General features: G+C 44.1%; 1 protein-coding gene across 1 annotated transcript in view; it reads left to right on the top strand.

Annotated features, from left to right (window-relative positions):
* Positions 1 to 20116, top strand: part of LGMN (legumain) — a 36457-nt gene that overhangs the window by 1272 nt on the left and 15069 nt on the right. The window contains exon 2 of the mRNA XM_007454718.1: positions 8651 to 8820. Coding sequence (XP_007454780.1) covers positions 8680 to 8820 — 141 coding nt within the window. The 5' untranslated portion in view covers positions 8651 to 8679. The remainder of the gene's footprint in view (positions 1 to 8650; positions 8821 to 20116) is intronic.

Raw genomic sequence — 20116 nt, 5'->3', positions numbered from 1 at the left:
GGGAAAGAGCGCCAATTTTGGACCTGGAGTCCTGGAGCCTGGTTGGAATAAGGGATTTCATGTGGATAGTGGAGAACAGAGAGGCACATCTTGCAGGACCTCCTGTGCTGCTGTAAGAGATTTGGATTTTGTCCTGAAGGCCCTGGAAGCCGAATTTAGTAGATGTGTCTCTAATGTGGAAAGGTGTTGGAGAGAGGCCACACCAGGGAGCTCATTGCAGTAATTCCCAGGAGAATTGCTGAGGGTTTTAAAGAGTTGCAGCGGGAAGGGAGAGAAGATGAGAAAAGGGTTGTGAACTGTTAAGGAGGTGAACAGCATACCCAGTATTGTTCAGTAAAAATATACTGAAGCGAATGCTGCCTCTTGAGTTTTCCACCTATGACTATCTTTTTAGGAAATTACCAGCATTTTTCTTCCCCCTTAAACTGCAGACATTGCTTTGTAGACCAAAATTCGAATCCCAGTTTAGGATGGGGAAATTATCACATATGTCGAGGATGTTGAAATCTGAATGGTTAAACATATAAGACTTGAATTTTCTTGTAATCCAGGAGACACAAATTAAACCCCATAATTAGATCACTTTATATCTATCAGATTAGGAATTATGACGTTTGATACTCTCAAGAGATGATAGAAATTTGGAAGAGTATATTAGAACAGTACAGCTGCTAGCAAAATAGGTGTATCTTTTTTTTTTTTTAATTTTATTTTTGGCTGCGTTGGGTTTTCGTTGCTGCACTCGGGCTTTCTCTAGTTGCGGCGATCGGGGGCTACTCTTCGTTGTGGTGAGCGGGCTTCTCATTGCAGTGGCTTCTCTTGTGTGGAGCATGGGCTCTAGGTGCGCAGGCTTCAGTAGTTGCAGCATGCAGGCTCGATAGTTGTGGCTCACGGGCTCTAGAGCGCAGGCTCAGTAGTTGTGGCACACAAGCTTAGTTGCTCCGCAGTGTGTGGGATCTTCCCGGACCAGGACTTGAACTTGTGTCCCCTGCATTGGCAGGCAGATTCTTAACCACTGCACCACCAGGGAAGCCCCCAAGTAGGTATATCTTAAGACTCAGTGGTTCTACTCCTAAAGTACCTTAGAGAAAGAGACATTTGTATGCAAGGAGATGAGTATAAGAATGTTTTTGCAACATTGTAATAGTAAAAAAATTGAAACAGCTTAAATGTCTCTTAGTAGGGGAATGTTTATAAAGTGGATATATATTTTTTAAAGTACAGTAAATTGATTGGAATGAAATAACTTATGGTAGTGGTTACCTTGTGGTATGGGGAGAATGGGACAGGACATGGGGGACTATTTTTTCTGTAATGTTTTGTTTATGGGGAAAGAGGGTTAACGGATTTACAGAATATTAACAGTTGATGATCTGGATGATGGTAACAGGTATTTTATGTTATACTTTGTACATTTCTGTAGTTTAATGTGTATCCTTCAATTTTGTAAAATATAAATTATAGCAAAATTAAACTTAATAATTAACATCTGGCTATAAAAGTCATGTTCATTGATTTTGGGAAAAGACTACAAACTATTATTAATCCCAGGTTTCAAAATATAGTAATTTGGAAGAAATTCAAAAAAAGGAATTCAAGTGCCAGTAAAAGCAGTGAAAATAAAACTGTGGAAAAACCATTAACCATTGGTCAAATTTAACTTTGCTAGATTTCTAATTCTAATCATTAGTAGATTTAAAAAATGTAGGGAGGGGGAAGGGTAAGCTGGGATGAAGTGAGAGAGTGGCATGGACATATATACACTACCAAACGTAAACTAGATAGCTAGTGGGAAGCAGCCGCATAGCACAGGGAGATCAGCTCGGTGCTTTGTGACCACCAGAGGGGTGGGATAGGGAGTCTGCGAGGGAGACGCAAGAGGGAAGGCATATGGGGATATATGTATACGGATAGCTGATTCACTTTGTTATACAGCAGAAACTAACACAACATTGTAAAGCAATTATACTCCAATAAAGATGTCAAAAAAAAAATCTTTGATGTAGAAAATTAAAAAATATATAATAAATAAATAATGCTTTCTTGACTATATTTTGAAATATGATACAGCTGCTAGTACCTTTTGTAATGTTAAAATATAATTTTTAAAAAGTAAAGTCTTAATTTCATACAGATATAAAAATGAACAAGTGTTAAAGATTGTATTTAACTTATTAATGAGGAGATTGAGTGGAGTATTACAACCAGTTCAAAGGAGATTCCAAAGTACATTTGTAGATTAGAAATATTGAAATGTGCATTGTGAAGCCTGGCTTCTTTCTTTCACTAGGGGAGTCACTTGAACCTTCACTTGATAGAATTCATTTGCGTGTCTTTAGACATGAATTACTAGCACTGCTAGTATCCATGGTTTACAGAGTTGTGAAAAAAATTTCCATAGAATCAGAATTAGATAACCTTGAAGGACATGCTCTAATCTAGAATCTGCTTTGCCACTGAATCAGAAATTTTCCCTATGGAAAAAAGTTTGATTAACTAACTTGAACAAAATCCATATTTTGTTTGAGATTTGACATAAGACCTATTTGGATTATTATTATTTTTATTTCACTCTTGAAACAGGAAATCAAAGGATTTGAGAACTGAATGGGCCCTTAATAGTTGAGTTCTACCATCTCATTTCACAGATGGACAATTAAGGCCCAGAGAGGGTCTCCCTTGACTTAGTAACTACCTGTCCGATATTAAAGAGTAATTGCGCCTGACATTTGTTAAAAAATGGCAAGATGGGTTTTATTCCAGCTGTTGCATTAGAAGAGAGAGACTTCAGTATAGAACTCCAAATATAGAACTCCAAATTTGGAGTTCAACTCCAAATACATCAAGGACAGCTGAGACTTATCACCAATAGGCAGAGTGGGAGGGTCAGTGGCTGAAAAATTACTAAAAGGAGCTTGATGAGATCTCAAAGATGGGAGGTTCTTGCAGGATTCTTGCTAAACCTGGGCTCAGCAGGCCAAGGTCTAGTTGGGAAGAGGGCTCAGAGGAGCTTGACTTAAGTTTGGTGAAGGAGGGGCCCTTGTCATCTGTCCTTGTCTGTCTTGCATATTGTCAGCTGGGGACCACTTGCATGATGATTTTGTTGTAAGCCCCCAGGGAACAGAGAGCAGAATCAAAAACCTGTAGGTTTGGAAGGCTCCTCACATATACCATTGTCTGCCCAGCTGCTTCTCCTGGCTTTGATGGTTCGCTGTCTCTAACCCAGAGCAAGTAGCAAGTACAGGGCTGATGGTGGGAGGTCATAATGGTGGTTAAGCTGCGGGCTTTGGTGTCAGACATGGAGTTGAACTTTATTCTGCTATTTAGATGGTCCTCTAACGGTAGCCTATTACTTGCATTGCTGGTACCAGTTGATCTAGAATGGGCATTCTGTCCCAAACCTCCCAAGTGGATAAACCCCACTTGATGGTACACTTTCTGAAGTCAAGTGGAGTCCTTCAATTGAATCACTGACCTCATGTAGCCCTGTAGCCTGAGAGGGTCGCAGGACCAGTGGAACCAGTGAGGACCTGTCCTTGGAGGCTGCTGAAATTCATTTGTACAGGCTTGTCCGTTGACTTTGACTTTGTGCGGTTCAGGTTCTCCTTTGACGGGTTCTTCTAAGAGCTCTTTATAACTGATTACCAACAAGCGCTTTAAAATAGGGTGGTGAAGAGTACTGTGGGTATCCAGCTGCTGGGGGAAACTTGGAGGCCCTGGGGTGTGGGGTGTAGCGCTCCCATCTGTGGTTGCAGGGTCTCCCAGATGTTCACATAAACAGTGCTTTTTAGTGACAAGCGAGGTGGTGTAATGGAAGAAGCAATCTTTGGAATGAGATCTGTGTGTCACCCAGCAGTGCCACTTTCTACCTAGTTTCTCAACCTCTGCGAGTCCGCCTCAGCTGAAGGGAGTAATGAGACTGCTCACAGGCTGTTGTGAAGATGGTAAAGTGCCTCACACACTGCATGGCTCATAGACACATACATAACCCACTCTCCCACCGTGTGCAGCAACACAGAGCACTCTTGGGGAGACTTCTGTCCCGCCCCTGGTTAGAGCAAAAACTACCTGGGTCATTTTCTCCCTGCAAACAGCAGACTGAACACATACCCCTAACCATCCCCTTGGAGGTCTTTCCACGTTTGGCACGTTAAAACCAGCCTTCCTCTTTTAAAGGCGTCACTGTATCCCATTATAAGGATGTATCATAATTGATTTAACTAGGCAGGCTCCTGTAGATGGCCATTTATGTTGCTTCCAGGGTTTTGCTGCTACACACAGGCGGGCTCCCTTACCTTCTTAAAATCTCCCCCGGGCTTCCCTGGTGACGCAGTGGTTGAGAGTCCACCTGCTGATGCAGGGGACACGGGGTTGTGCCCCGGGCCGGGAAGATCCCACATGCCGCTGAGCGGCTGGGCCCGTGAGCCGTGGCCGCTGAGCCTGCGCGTCCGGAGCCTGTGCTCCGCAACGGGAGAGGCCACAACAGTGAGAGGCCCCCGTACCGCAAAAAAAAAAAAAAAAAAATCTCCCCCGGGCTTCCCTGGTGACGCAGTGGTTGAGAGTCCACCTGCTGATGCAGGGGACACGGGGTTGTGCCCCGGGCCGGGAAGATCCCACATGCCGCTGAGCGGCTGGGCCCGTGAGCCGTGGCCGCTGAGCCTGCGCGTCCGGAGCCTGTGCTCCGCAACCGGAGAGGCCACAGCACTGAGAGGCCCGCGCACCGCAAAAAAAACCCCCCAAACTCCCCCTTTTGAAAATGATACCTGCCACTCCCCCTGGGACTGCCTCCCCCGCCTTTATTTCTTCCCCAGCACTCATCACCACCCGACAGCCTGTGCGTTTGAATGGTGTGTCTCTTCCTGCTAGAATGTCAGCTCTAAGAAGGGTTTCATCTGTTTGGCGCCCTGTTCAGTGCCTGGTCGGTGCTCAGGCCATGTTTGTTGGATGGGTGGGTGGGTAGACCGGAAGAAGTAGATGACAACGCCTGTGTGACTGGTGCCATGGAGGACCACGAGCAAAAAATAGCAGTCACCAAGGGCTCATTTGGCAGGGATCATTTACTTTTTCCTCATGGAATTTTCACTCTGATGAAACAAGAATAATAGGTATGCTGCAAGATTATGACTTTGTTTTCATGTTTTGACTTTGTCAAGAATATTGCTGACCAGGAAATTGCTGTCTGAGACCTGCTGCTTTGAGATGTATTCATTGCTGAGGGCAATGGAAGGATTATAGTACTTTCACATCTTTCCTTTGCCCCAGGCCCTGATATGTTTCCCAGAATAACATTAGTATGTTTTTTTAAGTTGCATTTCCCAGTCAGTGTCAGTGCATTTCCCAGTCAGTGTTATTTTATTGATTTATTTTTGGCTGCGTTGGGTCTTGTTGCTGCACTCAGGCTTTCTCCAGTTGCCGCGAGCCGGGGCTACTCTTCGTTACGGTGCGTGGGATTCTCATTGCGGTGGCTTCTCTTGTTGGAGCGCAGGCTCTAGGCGTGTGGACTCAGTAGTTGTGGTGTGTGCTCTCTAGAGCACAGGCTCAGTAGTTGTGGCGCACGGGCTTAGTTGCTCTGCGACGTGTGGGATCTTCCCTGACCAGGGCTCGAACCTGTGTCACCTGCATTGTCAGGCGGCTTCTTAACCACTATGGCACCAGCGAAGTCCCTGTGAGGCTTTTAACTTGGCATTGTGTTCAAGGAGCCACAACTCTGTGTTTATAAGAAGAAGAAGAAAAAAAGAAGATAGACAGGAACCATCGCCAAATGTTAACCATGAAAATATCACTTGTGTATGAATAAGGTACTTTGCCTCACCGAGGAGTAACTTGCTAGTATTTTAGTAGAAGAATGAAAGGTAAACTGGAACTTGTAAAACTAACCTGGTGGTGTTTTTTGTTTGCTAATTTAGGCAGTTGAGCTGGTGATGTCTATTCTGTTGTTCACAGTCAGGCAACCATTCAATTTTAGTATTTTATTTAAATATGAAGGGGGAGGACTTCCCTCGTGGTCCAGTGGTTAAGGATCCATGCTTCCACTGCAGGGGCCACAAGTTCGATCCCTGGTCAGGGGAACTAAGATCCTGCATGCTGTGAGGCATAGGAAAAAAAAAAAAAAGAGGGGGAAAGGTCATACACCAGTGTCTCCAGAGGAATGAGCCCCTTCGGGATTAAGTCGCATGATCAAAACTCAGAAGAGAGTGGTATGCAAACCAGAGAGGCTGTTTCATGATTGTCGATGCAAGATGATAAAAACCCCAGGCTGTACCAGTCATGTGGGCTGAGAGCACATTCTGGCTCCCTGTTGTTTCAGTTTTACCGGAACGTAGCCGTGTCTACTGGTTTCCGTATTGTCTGGCTGCTTTCGTGATACAATGGGAATTGAAGCGTTGTGATGGAAATGGTGTGACCTGCAAAGCTGAAAATACTTACTTTCCAACCGTTTACAGAAAAAGTTTGCCGACCCCTACTGCATGGGACGGCTTCCTGGGAGGCTTGGCTGCAGCCAGGATGCTGCTGGTTGGAGGACCTCAGCAGTCACTGGCACACCTCCCCTCCTGTTTGGAGGCCACTGCAGAGCTCTGGGGACGGGAGTTTGGCTGTCTCTTGCCTGACCTCACTGCTGCTGCTTCATACATTTGTATAACTTCACCTTTTATTGCCCCATGGTGAGCCCTGGGCAGGTCGAGTGGACTTGGTAGAGCATCCTCCGATACACGCTAACGTATTAACAGACCAGCAGGTTCCAGTGTTGGGGCAGCCTGGGCAGTCCACTGCCCTCATCTGTTACGCACCTTGACCGTTTCAAGACAATCTTGAAAACAAACCTGGGGCACATTATTGTAGTTACCCGTGCATCCATGACCTTGCAGTGGAGCTAAAGAAACCTGGATCTAGCACCAACTCAGATTCTTAATTCTTACACATTAAGAACTGAGTTCTTGGGAGAAGTTATCCGGGGGATAGAGTAGTGTGGTTTCTTGACGGGGATGCCAGGCTTCTGGGCGGAGCTGACTAGAGCCTGCCAGGGTTAAGGAAGAGGCCTGCTGTGAGTCCAAGTGTTGTCCTGGGCGTCACCCAGAGCTTGTCAGAAATGCAGAGTCTCAGGCCCTGCCCAGGCCTACAGAATCAGAATCTGCCTTCTAACAAGCCCCCCAGGTGATCTCAGCAGACAGTCAAGTTGGAGAAGTGCTGGCCCAAGGTGCTTTTACTTTTTTAAACTTTTACCAGACTCAGGGCTTCCTGTTCTTTCACTTGGGGGGAAATCCATCATTTTGAGTTTCAGCACAGTGTCAGGCACAGATGCTGAGGATGGTTTCTTAGGCTTAGACGTGGTTCATGCCTTAGCTGGCTGTGCGATCCGTGAGGACAGAGGCTTTGTCCTGTCCCTGTTGCGTTCCTGGCACCCAGCGCTTTGTTTGGCAGGGTTGGAGTTCAGGAGACTCTGGCCGAATGGGTGAATGAATGAGTGAATAAATTAGTGAATGAGTGAATGAGCGCTGTTTTGTCAAAAGGCATCGGAGGCAGAGGTTAGCCTCCTAGACTTTGCTCTGCTCTGAGTCCCTATATCTCAGAGCAGACTGAGATGCTCAAAGACTGTTTTTCCTCTTGTCTCAGAGTGAGAGGCGTGGCTTCTGTCACAAGAAGGCTGTTTTTTAAAATAACATAGTCATGACACAGGACAGTAAGATAACATACTTGTCTGAGTAATGCAAAGTGGCCTCAGTCTTGCCTTTTGTGCTTTAAAGCCCTTTAAAGTTTTGGCAATGAAGTATAAAATTGGGCATGTGCTGCATTAAGAATAAAGTCTTGAGGTGCAGAACCATGTAGCAGAAAGGCTGGACCAGGAATTCAGAAGTCATTGGTTCTGATCTCTGCCCAGAGCTGACTGTCTATAGATATTGGGCAAGTCACTTCTCTCATGCTTCAACCTCCCCGTCCTGTAAAACAAGGATTAAAATACTTACCCTGCCTCTTGTACAGAATAATGTAAATGGGTTGTGTTATGCAAAGACATTCATTTGGGCTGCCAGTGTTAGACTATAGCTTATCCAGATAACTCACAAACATAAATTGCCCCCCCCCCGTGTTTATATTGAATTATGTTGAGTCTTTACAAACTTTATTGTATAATTAATATATATTAATTGTAGTAAAAGAGACAAAAATAAAGATCATCCTTAATTCCACCTACCACCCAAGAATAACTGCTGTTAAATTTTGTCTGCCTTCCACATTTTGCTATGCACACATTATATGTCTCTTTTCTTACAAACAGTTCATAGTATGTGGTAGGCGTTTTTCCAACACAGTCAAGTTTGTTGATGAATTTTGTCTGCCATATTCCAAGTTGTGACAAAAACTTTATAAGGTTGCCCCAAGAGCTTTCTCAATATTCTTTGGTTTATACTCATAACTTCAACGCACAGTGAAGGTTGGGAGCTATGGGCAGCCCCCTGCTCCACCCGGGGAAAAGGGCCGCAGAGCTAAGAATAAAATTCTGCTCTGTCATCATTTTTATCCTCAGCATGTTGTGTCTGATGACTAAATCGTCTTATCTTTTTGACCCATTTGCTGTGATCTTTGCTTAGGGGCCAGTAATGTTCTTCTGTTCATGTCATTCCTTTCTTGCTTGACTCAGCCTTTTTCTTCCCAGATTTCTGCAGTGGAACTCCAAGGCGCAGAATGATTTGGGAAGTCGCTGTGTTGCTCAGCTTGGCCCTGGGAGCTGGTGCTATTCCCGTGCTATACGATCCTGAGGATGGAGGCAAGCACTGGGTGGTGATTGTCGCGGGATCAAATGGCTGGTATAATTATAGGCACCAGGTAAGAAAATGACTAATCATTTCCTTTATGACACTGGCATTCTGTAAACAGTCCTGGACATTGTTACTAGAGCAGACTTTTAAAAAAGCCAGTTATGTTCCTATTAGGTTGGCAAAAATAAGTGTGTTGGTGAGGATATGGAGAAATGGGAACCCTCCCACATTGCTGGGTGGATTATAAAATGGTACAGCCATTTTGGAAAACATTTTGGCAGTTTCTCAAAGTGGCCCCTCTGGGGTCACCTCAGTCTAATGCAGGGTTTCTCAACTTTGGCACTATTGACCCTTGGGTCCAGGTAATTCTTTATTGTTGGGGGGCTGTCCTGCACATTGTAGGATGTTTACCAGCATCCTTGACCTCTGCCCTCTAGATACCAGGAGCATCACCCAACCCACTGTCACGACCAAAGTTGTCTCCAGCCTTTGCCAAATGTCCCCAGTTGAGACCCACTGGTCTAATGCCTTCATTTTATAAATAAGGAAACTGAGACTTGAAGAGAGGAGGTGACTCGCCCGAGGCCACGCAGCAAGTTGAGGTGCAGACGGGACTCTGGTCAAAGCATTGCGAGGCCTCTTTGCCTTCCACGCCTCTGCCCTGCTGCTGTGCCCTTACCCCTTTCTCCTCATCTTTCCTGGCATTCCCAGCAAATCAGCCTCTGGCAGAAATCAGAGCGGAAAGAATCGATATTCGTAAATACATTAAAAATGCAGCCTCCAGGTGAGAATGTAAAATGGTGCAGCTGCTTCAGAAAACAGTCTGGCAGTTCTTCGAAAGTTTCAGCACAGTTACCATATGACCCAGCATTTTTCACTCTTTAGGTATATACTAAAATAAATAAATAAACACATATGTCCCCCCAATAAAACTTGTACTCAGATGATTAGAGCAGTTTTGTTCACGTTAACCAAAAAGTGGAAACAGTCCAAGTGTCCATCAACTGATAAATAGATAAACAAAATGTAGTCCATCCATACATTTGGCCATAAAAAACAACAAGGTACTGTGTACATGCTTCAACATGGCTGAACCGTGAAACATTATGCTAAGTGAGAGAAGCCCGTCACAAAGGACCATAGGATTCCATTTATATATGAAAGGCTAGCATAGGGAAATCTAGAGAAACAGAATGTAGATTAGTAGTTGCCAAGGTCTGGGCAGAGGGAATGACTGCTAATGGGTATGGGTCTCTTTTGGGGGTGATGAAAATGTGCTGGAATTTGATAGTGGTGATGGTTGCATGACTTTGTGAACATACTAGAAACCACTGAATTGTATATTTTAAAAGGTTGACTTTTATGGTATGTGAATTATACCTTAATAAAGTTGTTATTTAAAAAGTCATTGAGGGAATTCCCTGGTGGTAGGTGAGGACCGCACGCTTTCACTGCTGAGGATCCGGGTTCAATCCCTGGTTGGGGAACTAAGATCCTGCAACCTGTGCAGTGCAGCAAAAATAAATAAATAAATAAATAATTTTAGGGACTTCCCTGGTGGTGTGGTGGATAAGGCTCCACGCTCCCAATGCAGGGGGCCCGGGTTTGATCCCTGCTCAGGGAACTAGATCCCACATGCATGCCGCAACTAAGAGTTCACATGCCACAACTGAAGAGCCCACGTGCTACAACTAAGGAGCCCACCTGCTACAACTAAGGAGCTGGCAAGCCGCAACTAGGGAACCCACCTGCCACAACTAAGACCTGGTGCAACCAAATAAATAAATATTAAAAATTTTTTTAAAATTTAAACAAATTTTTAAAAAGAGTAAGAAAATTTTAAAAAAAGGAAAAGAAAAAAAAGTCATTGAATCTTTCAGTTCTCAGAGACAAGATGCACAGATGATCACGGTTGGTGCTGGGCTTGCATCTAAGAGCCTTTTACACAAATGAACTCATTTAACCGTTGTGGGGTTACGTGCAAGTAGGTCTGGTTCTTGTTCCCTTTTTACGGATGCATGGGCTGAGGCTTTGAAAAGGTCAGTACTTCAACCCAACATGGCCCAGATGGCAAGTGGTCAAGCCAGGATTCAAACCCAGACTGACTAGCTCCAGAGCAGCGCCGTCCAACAGGAGAGCCACCCGTGTTGTGGCAAATTTTCTAGTAGCCACATTTTTGGTTTTCTTTTTAAACTAACAAGAAACAGGTGAAATTAACTTTCATATGTCCTCTTTAACCCAATATAGCCAAACTATCATCATTTCATTTGTAATCAATACGAAAAGTTACTGAGATACTTTACGTGTTTTTAAAAAATACTAAGTCATCAAAATCATTTCATTTGTAAACAATATAAAAAGTTACTAATGAGATACTTTACGTTTTTTAAAAAAAATACGAAGTCATCAAAATCCAGCGCACGTTTACCTTCATGTTACATTCAGTTTGGGCTGGTCATATTTGAAGTGCTCAGTCACCAGGTGTGGCCAGCGGCTGCTGTATTAGACGGCACGGACCTAGCATCTGTGTTCCTGACGGCTTAGCAGGGCTGCCTCACGTGCGTTTCCCTCCCAGGGTGTCAGTTTCATATCTGTTAAATAGGGGTTGGTTTAGATGAACTTCCTGCTGGCTCTGTAATTGGATGATCATTGAATGACTTATTTCTTGAATGCTTTTTGTATGTTAGCTGAATAGGAAATTTGGCTTGATTGAAAAATTATTATGGCAAAGTGATCCCTTTTCTTTTTAATGCTTAACCCAGACCTGACCCAGTTAAAGAGGAGCAACCCGAGTACTAACTGCCCAGCTCAGTTTTCTCCTCCCTCTCTAACCATGAGTCAGAAAGATGCAGTGTTAAATATGGGTCACTGATAGTGGATATGCTGCTTCATCAGCCACCCTGGTTTTTATACAACCAACTTAAAAAAGCATGTATTGGTTAAATATTATTAAGTATAGGTATCTTATTAACCTTTGCCCCAGAAAACATTTTTAAGTGTTGTTGGTTTCCCTGGGTAAAATATTCCATATCAAAATGGAATGAGGCAAGCAAGGCAAAAAGAAGTGGCCACAGACTGAAATTTTCATCCCTAAATGAGGGAGGATGCTGGCACTGAGGCTGTGAAGAGGAAACGTGGGTGCTGAATCATCTCTGGCCTCAGCCCATATCCCGGCCGAACGGGATCTCTTCTCAGCCAACTGCCAACATTTGCCGTCTTGACTTTGGAGGCCAAGCACTAAAACAGCATTTGAAAGAACTTTTCCCCTAGAACCTACACAGACTTTTTAAAAAAAATAAATTTATTTATTTTATTTATTTATTTTTGTCTGTGTTGGGTCTTCATTGCTGTGCGTGGGCTTTCTCTAGTTGCAGAGAGCGGGGACTTCTCACTGCGGTGGCTTCTCGTTGTGGAGTATGGGCACTAGGTGTGTGGGCTTCAGTAGTTGCAGCACGTGCGCTCAATAGTTGTGGCTCATGGGCTCTAGAGCACAGGCTCAGTAATTGCGGTGCATAGGCTGAGTTGCTCTGCGGAATGTGGGATCTTCCCGGAACAGGGATCGAACCCGTGTTCCCTGCATTGGCAGGCGGATTCTTAACCACTGCGCCACCAGGGAAGCCCCTCTACACAGACCTTTAAACTTACATTTTTATAGAGGTTTATATTTTCCTTGAGTGAACACAGCACTCATTATCACAAATTTCTTTTGTTTAGGGAAGGTTAGTACACCAGGCACAATTAAATCACCACAGAGAGCTTTTCTGTGCTTTCTGATGGTTATTTAACCTATGTTGGTTAAACCGAATTGGATTTCTCTGTTTTCTATTTTTGGCTGGGATAATGGGATGACAGAGAGGGAGTTGGTTAGTCTGGGGTGATGCTGGTGGGGCGTGCGGCCTCTTGAGTGTTGGGGGGAAGGTCTTGGGAGGACAGGCTTCTGCAGTGGCAGAGGCAGAAGCCAGGCTGCAGTGCATGGAGGACAGAGAGAGAGGCCCCGAAGTGCAAGCTGAGCTGCACACGGGGACAGCTGTACCATCTATTCTTCCAACAGGCTTGTAAGGGGGAAAAAGAAGTATGTAGGTCACCAGGGGAGGTACAGGACTGGAGGAGGGTTTCTTTTAGGGCAGAGATTTGAGCACACCGAGAAGGAAAGTATAAGGCCCAGTGGGGGCAGCCAGGGTGGTGTTAAGTAGATTGAAGGTGACGTTCACCCTTGCCCAGGCCAACAGGAGGACGCTGAGGATGGTGGGAGTTGGGAGGACAGGCAGATGTGAGCCAGGCGTCACTAGGAGAAGGGGGCTTGGGGGGGGCGGTTTGAGGTCACTGCTGGGCAGTGGGGCACCGAAGGAGGAGGTCTGGCGTGTTGGCAGTAGGACAGGAGTGGTTTGAGAACAGCGGGAGGGGTGAGGGGCTGGGAGAATGCTGGTGCCTCCTCCCCTCTGCTGGTCTCGAGCTGGGGGCTGGCGCCGTAAGGAAGGGAGCTCCACCTCATCTGGGAAGGCTTTGAGAACATCCGTATCCTGGGGCCAGGAGGAAGCAGGGAGGGAGAGGGAGAAGTCTAGAACTCACACACGTCAGAGTTAGGGGGAGAAGATGTGACGATGGAGGGTCAAGGGCAGAGTCAGTACATTTCTGAGAGACCGCCTTTCATTTTATATCCTTTTAAAGTGTGTACAGTTACCACTTTTTAGAAACAGCTTTATTGAAGAGGTATACGCTTACATGTCATACAATTCACCTATCCTACAGTTTTGTGATTTTTAGTAAATTCATACAGTTGTGCAAGCATTACCACAGTCCTGTTTTAGGACACTTCCATCATTCTAGAAAGTTCCCCATGCCTGTGCCCATCCCAGCCCCATGCCACCAAGGATTTGCCTTCTGTCTTTATTGTTTTGCCTTCTCCAGAAACTTCATATAAATGGAGTCATACAATATGCAGTCTTTGTGGTGTCTGGCTTCTTTCGCTCAGTATAATGTGTTTGAGGTTAATCCATCTTGTTGCAAATATCACGCATATTTTAAAAACAGAAACATGGATGGAGAGCAGAGCGGAGTAGGACTGACTTGGGGGAATGCAGTTAGCCCAGGAGGGCTGTCCTTGTACAAGCCAGAGGCTGGGCAGGGTCGTGGGGAATGTGGGCCGTGGACTTACACAGACCCCGGGTATAATTCCTGCTCTCTGCTCACCTGCTGTATTAGTTTGAACAAATTACGTAGTCTCACTCTAAACCTCTGATTCTCCTCTGGAAAATTTGAGGTGGTGGTGAGCTCAGTGAGGCATCCCCGCAAAGCCCAGACCCAGGGCTTAGCCTCTGCCGTGCTCAGAGCACGCGTCAGGAAGTGGTAATATACCCTCAAGTGGTAACTGAGCAGCCTGGGAGAACCACTTCCCAGCCCCTACCTGGTTTGAAAGTGGACCCCTTGGCAGTGACTAGAACACGCCAAGAATTTAGCCTTTGCCCCAAGCCGGTTATCCTTATTTTGCTTACAGTTGGCCTGAGGTAAGGCAGCACAGTCAGTGTCCAGACAGTGGCCTGCACCAGGACATCACGGGGTGCATTAGTAAGCCCCGTCGGAACTCCTTAGGCAAGCCATGAAACAAGCTGAGTCAGCAATCTCTGTTCAGTAGTCCAGAGGGCTCTGCCCTTTCTTTAAAGCCTTGCTGAATACCCTCCTCTCACATGGCATCTCGTGTGGCATTTCTGTTTTAAGGGGGAAAAATGCATAGAGATCAGATATGTTCCAGGGAATTCATTCAGGTAACCTTTAACACCATCTCCAAGTCATTTGACTTGGCCTAACCCTACCTTTTGGGTACCAGGAAATGCTTGACTCCAACCAAAAACCCTTCTGAATTAAGAAAGTTAGAGGCAACCAAGTAACTCCAAGGACTCAAGAGAAAATCACCGCTTGGCTCTGAGACCACTGTGTGTGGAGGCAGGGCGTAGGGCATGGTGGGGGGCAGGAGATGTCGGTTGGAAGCCATGAGCCCTTCCTGAGCTTGTCTGCATCTGTGAAATGGGTGTGAAAGCATCTGCCTGTCAGGGTGGTGGTGAGGAGCCAGACAGTGTAGGGGAGCACTAACAGGACAGGATGAATATATTTTCTAAAATATATGGTCTTACTGAAGCATATTTTACAGAGCATGTATAATTCACCCATTTCAAATGCTCAACTCAATGATTTTTTTTAGTACATTTACCAAATTGTGCAAACATCACCATAAACCAGTTTTAGAACATTTGCATCTCCCCAGTGAGATCCCTTGGGCCAATTTCCCTACCTCCAGGCCGAGGCAACCACTAATATACTTTCTATCTCTGTAAGTTTGCATTTTCTGAACATTTCATGCAAGTGGAGCCCTGCAACATGGTGTTCTGTGTATGGCTTCTCTTAGGGTAATGTTTTTGCGGTTTATCTGTGTTGTAGCATATATCAGTATCTCATCCCTTTTCTTGCCAAATAGTGTTGCATTGTATGGATACACCACATTTTTTTCTGTTTACCAGTTGGTGGACATTTGGGTTGTTTCTTTTTTTGTCTATTTGAATAATACTGCTAAGAACATTTGTGTGCCGGTCTTTGTATATATGGACAAATGTTTTTGTTTCTCTTGGGCAGACACCTAAGAGTAGAATTTACTGGGTCATATGGTAAATTTATACTTAACTTTTTAAGAAACTGTTAAACAATTTTCCAAAATGGCTGCATCATTTTACATTCCCACAAGTAGTAGATGAAGGTTCCAGGTTTATACTCACCGACACTTGTTACTGTCTGTCTGGCTATGAAGTGGTATCTCATTGTGGTTTTAACTTGCATTTTCCTAATAACTAATGATCGTGGACATCATCTTTTTATGGGCTTATTAGTATATCTAGTTAAGTGAAATGTTTATTTAAATCTTTTATCTATTTTTTGATTGGACTGATTGTTTTATTGAGGTATAAGAGTTCTCTGCATATTCTAGGTACAAGTCCTCTATCAGATATGTGTTTTGCAGACATTTTCCTCTTACTCTGCTGTTTGTCTTTTCATTTTCTTACTGGTGTTTTTTGAAGCACTCGTTTCTCATTTTGATGATGTCCAGTTTGTCGGTTCTTTCCTTTTCTAGACCATGCTTTCGGTATCATATCTATGACATCTTTGCGGTTATAACTCAAGGTTCCAAAGATTTTCTCCTAGGTTATCTTCTAAAATTTCTATCATTTTAGCCCTTACATTTAAGTCTACGATCCACTTCGAGTTAATTTTTGTATATGGTGTGAAGTGAGGGTCTAAGTTCATCACTTTGTTTATGGATATCCAAATTGTCCCAGCACCATTTGTTGAAAAGACTCTTCCCCAGTGTACTTTTGAAAACAGGAAGTGAAAGTCCTCCAACTTTCTTTTTTTCCAGTATATTTTTTCACTATTCTAGGTCTTTTGCAATTCTGTACAAATTTTAGGATCATCTTGTCAATTTCTGCAGAAATCCCTGCTGATCGGTTTTTTAAAATTTTAAGGGTAGTAAGTCTTCTGATCCATGAACATGAGATGTTCCTCTATTTAGATCTTCTTTAATTTCCCTCAGCACTGTTTTATAATTTTCAGTGTACAGGTCTTGCATTTCTTTTTTTTTTTTTTCCGGTACGCGGGCCTCTCGCTGTTGTGGCCTCTCCCGTTGCGGAGCACAGGCTCCGGACGCGCAGGCTCGGTGGCCACGGCTCACGGGCCCAGCCGCTCCGCGGCATGTGGGATCTTCCCGGACCGGGGCACGAACCCGTGTCCCCTGCATCGGCAGGCAGACTCTCAGCCACTGCGCCACCAGGGAGGCCTCCTTGCACTTCTTCTGTTAAATTTATTCCTAAGTTCTTTAGGTTTTTGATGAACCTGTCTTTTAATATCTGACAGGAGAGATACATAATAGTATGACTTGCACTGAGGTGTGAGTGGGTGGTGTGCCCGCTCACTCCAGTTTCATCATAGGGAAGGTTAAATCTGATATAATATTGGTTTGATTTTTTTTCTTATGATATAGAAATCAAATGTCTATATAACATGCCTGCAGTTTAAAGATTAATAAGAAAATGAATACCTGTGTACCTTGTACCCAGCTAAAGCAATGGAAGATGACTAGCACCTTGTTCCCCGTGTGACCCAATCCCCCCCCTTCCTGCCACAGGGCAAGTTCTTGAGTTTTCTTTTGCTTTGCTTTAGACATTATCATATATGTATTCAACTAAACAACATAATGTTTACTTTAGTCTGTTCTGACCTTTATATAATGTAAACTGTGGTGAATAGTTTTTTCTATGACTTCTTTTTGTCATTATGTTCCCGAGATTCATGTATCTTGAAGCATGGGTTGTATTTCATTCAATTTTAGGTATTCCATTTATGTGAGCTTTCTGATATTCCATTATATGAACATAGGGCAGTTTATTTTTCTAGCTGTTGATGGTGCTTTGGATTATTTCTTGATTTTTACTGTTGCAGTGACGCCGTGAACACTCTCCCGTTACACATAGTCTAGGGCAGCGGTCCCCAACCTTTTTGGCACCAGGGACCAGTTTCTTGGAAGACATTTTTCCTGTGGAACTGGGGTGGGGGTGGGGGATGGTTCAGGCAGTAATGTGCACGATGGGGAGCCATGGGGAGCGGCAGATGAAGCTTCGCTGGCTTGCCGGCCACTCACCTCCTGCTGTGCGGCCCAGCTCCTAACAGGCCGCGGACCAGTAGTGGTCTGCGGCCCCGGGGGTTGGGGACCCCTGGCCTAGGGCATAGCTTGGAGTTGCTGGGTTGGAGGGTATAAGCTTCAGTCTGATCTGATAATGTTAAGATGTTTTCCCCAGCCCAGTGCCAATGACACTATACTTCCACCATCAATGTTTTAGTTTCCTATTGTTGTTGTTACAAATTACTACAAACTTAGTGGTTTAAAACAATACAGATTTATTATGTTACAGCTCGAGGTGAGAAATCTGAAATGCGTCTCACTAGGTTAAATCAAAGTGTCCAAGGGGCTGCTTTCCTTTCTGGTGATTCTTGAAGAGGTCCATTTTCTTACCTTTTCCAGCTTTTAAAGGCTGCCCACATTCCTTGGCTTGTGGCATCTTCCTCCATCTTCAAAGCCAGCAGTGGCAATCCAGTCTTTCTTACATTATATGCCTCTGACACCAACTTGCCTGCTTCCTTCTTCCACAAATAAGGACCCCTGTGATTACATTTGGCCTGCTGGAATAATCCAGGATAACCTCTTTATTTTAGGGTCAGCTGATTAGCAATCTTAAATCCATCTGCTATCTTAATTCCCTTTTGCCAAGTAGTGTAACATATTCACAGGTTCTGGGGATTAGGATTTGGACATCTTTGGGGGGCTGTTACTCATCCTACCGCAGTTGGTGTTTGAGGGTCCTTGTTATTTTATAGAAATGGGGACTTAAACATTTTAATGTGTGTGTGTATGTGTGTGTGTGTAATATTTAGTAGCTTTTTAAAAATCATCTATGTTTAGATTTTCAGCCCCCTACTCTTCCTGGGCCTTTACAGTTTTAATGATTTCTTGATTGTCCCTGTGTGAAGCAATATCACATTCTGGAGTCAGAATACCTGGGATCTTTCACTGTGAGCTATGTGACTTGGACAGGTCACCTCCCCTCCCTAAGCTTTGATTACCTCATCTATGAAATGGGAATAATTATCACACAGAGTTGTTAAGAGAATTAAATGAGATCGTGCATAGAAAGTCTGAGCATAGTGCCTGACAAATAGAAGAAAGTCAATAAATGTATGAGTTTTCATATTTATTCAGTCATCTGTTCATCTAACAGCTCTTGAATGCCAGGTCTTAGACTCACCCACTCAACATTTAGCAGCTGTATTTTGAGCACCCATTTTTTGCTATAAAGTCCATTTGTGTGGGGCATCTACAGGCAAAATGCTGGGTTTGGTGGTGGGTGAGCTTTATTTTATTTTTTAATTACTTTTTATTGGAGTATAGTTGCTTTACAATGTTGTGTTTCTGCTGTACAGCAAAGTGAATCAGTTATACATATACATATACCCCCTCTTTTTTGGGTTTCCTTCCCATTTAGGTCACCACAGAGCATTGAGTAGAGTTCCCTGTGCTATATAGTAGGTTCTCATTAGTTATCTATTTTATACATAGTAGTGTATATATGTCAATCCCAATCTCCCAATTCATCCGACCCCCTCTTCCCCCCTTGGTATCCATACGTTTGTTCTCTACATCTGTGTCTCTATTTCTGCTTTGCATATAAATTCACCTGTACCATTTTTCTAGATTCCACATATGAGTGATATTATATGATATTTGTTTTTCTCTTTCTGACTTACTTCACTCTGTATGACAGTCCCTAGGTCCATCCACGTCGGGCAAGCTTTATTTTAATTGATGTGCTAAGAGCCGTGTAGAATATGATCTGTGGAGGTCCAGTTCCTAAAGCCCTCTTCCTTAGAGGGCACGTAGCTGGGCAAACTGTTCCTTTTATGCTTTGTCCTAGGAAAGACATAATTAAATAAAAGCAGAAAGTTAGGTGACATATTTCCCTTCTGTTCTCAAATGATTTCCATGTCATGGAGTGTAGTATGTGTCATCTGAAAAAGGAAGCAAAGAATGTCTTCACCCTTTTATGGACAAGGAATCACATTAGCAAAGTTTTTCTTTTACCCTTAATATGGTCACCCTTGTTGTTGTTTATTTTTTTAAATTAATTAATTTATTTTTGGCTGTGTTGGGTCTTTGTTGCTGCACACGGGCTTTCTCTAGTTGTGGCGAGCAGGGGCTACTCTTCATTGCGGTGCACGGGCTTCTCACTGTGGTGTCTTCTCTTGTTGTGGAGCATGGGCTCTAGGTGCGTGGGCTTCAGTAGTTGTGGCTCGCTCTGGAGTGCAGGCTCGTAGTTGCGGTGCACGGGCTTAGTTGCTCGGTAGCATATGGGAATCCTCCCGGAGCAGGGCTCGAACCTGTGTCCCCTGCGTTGGCAGGCGGATTCTTCTCCACTGTGCCAAGGGAAGTCCCAACCCTTGTTATTTTTTAAACTAAAAAGCACATCCCTCATTTCAATTCCTGAGCTGAACTTTTGAGTTTTCACTCAGTTCTCTGAACAGCAACTATGGCAGTTAAAGTTACTGGAACCAGAAGAATCCTGTGTGATACAGAGCTAGCCGCTAAGCTTTTAATCTGCTGGTTCATCATTCTAAGTCATTCTGTTCTTCAGACCTAAATCAGTGCTTTCAGGAGACTTTTCTATGGTGTGGAAAATGAAAATAACTTATTCAGGACTTTCAAAGGCCCTTGTTGCCTGTAGATGTGATGGTGGTGGTGGTGGTGGTGGTGGTGGTGGTGGTGGTGGTGG

This window comes from Lipotes vexillifer, unplaced genomic scaffold, assembly GCF_000442215.2.
Source record: "Lipotes vexillifer unplaced genomic scaffold, Lipotes_vexillifer_v1.1 scaffold1126, whole genome shotgun sequence".
Lineage (NCBI taxonomy): Eukaryota > Metazoa > Chordata > Mammalia > Artiodactyla > Lipotidae > Lipotes > Lipotes vexillifer.
The sequence above is the reverse complement of the archived record's forward strand: the minus strand, read 5'-3'. Positions and strand labels throughout refer to the sequence as shown.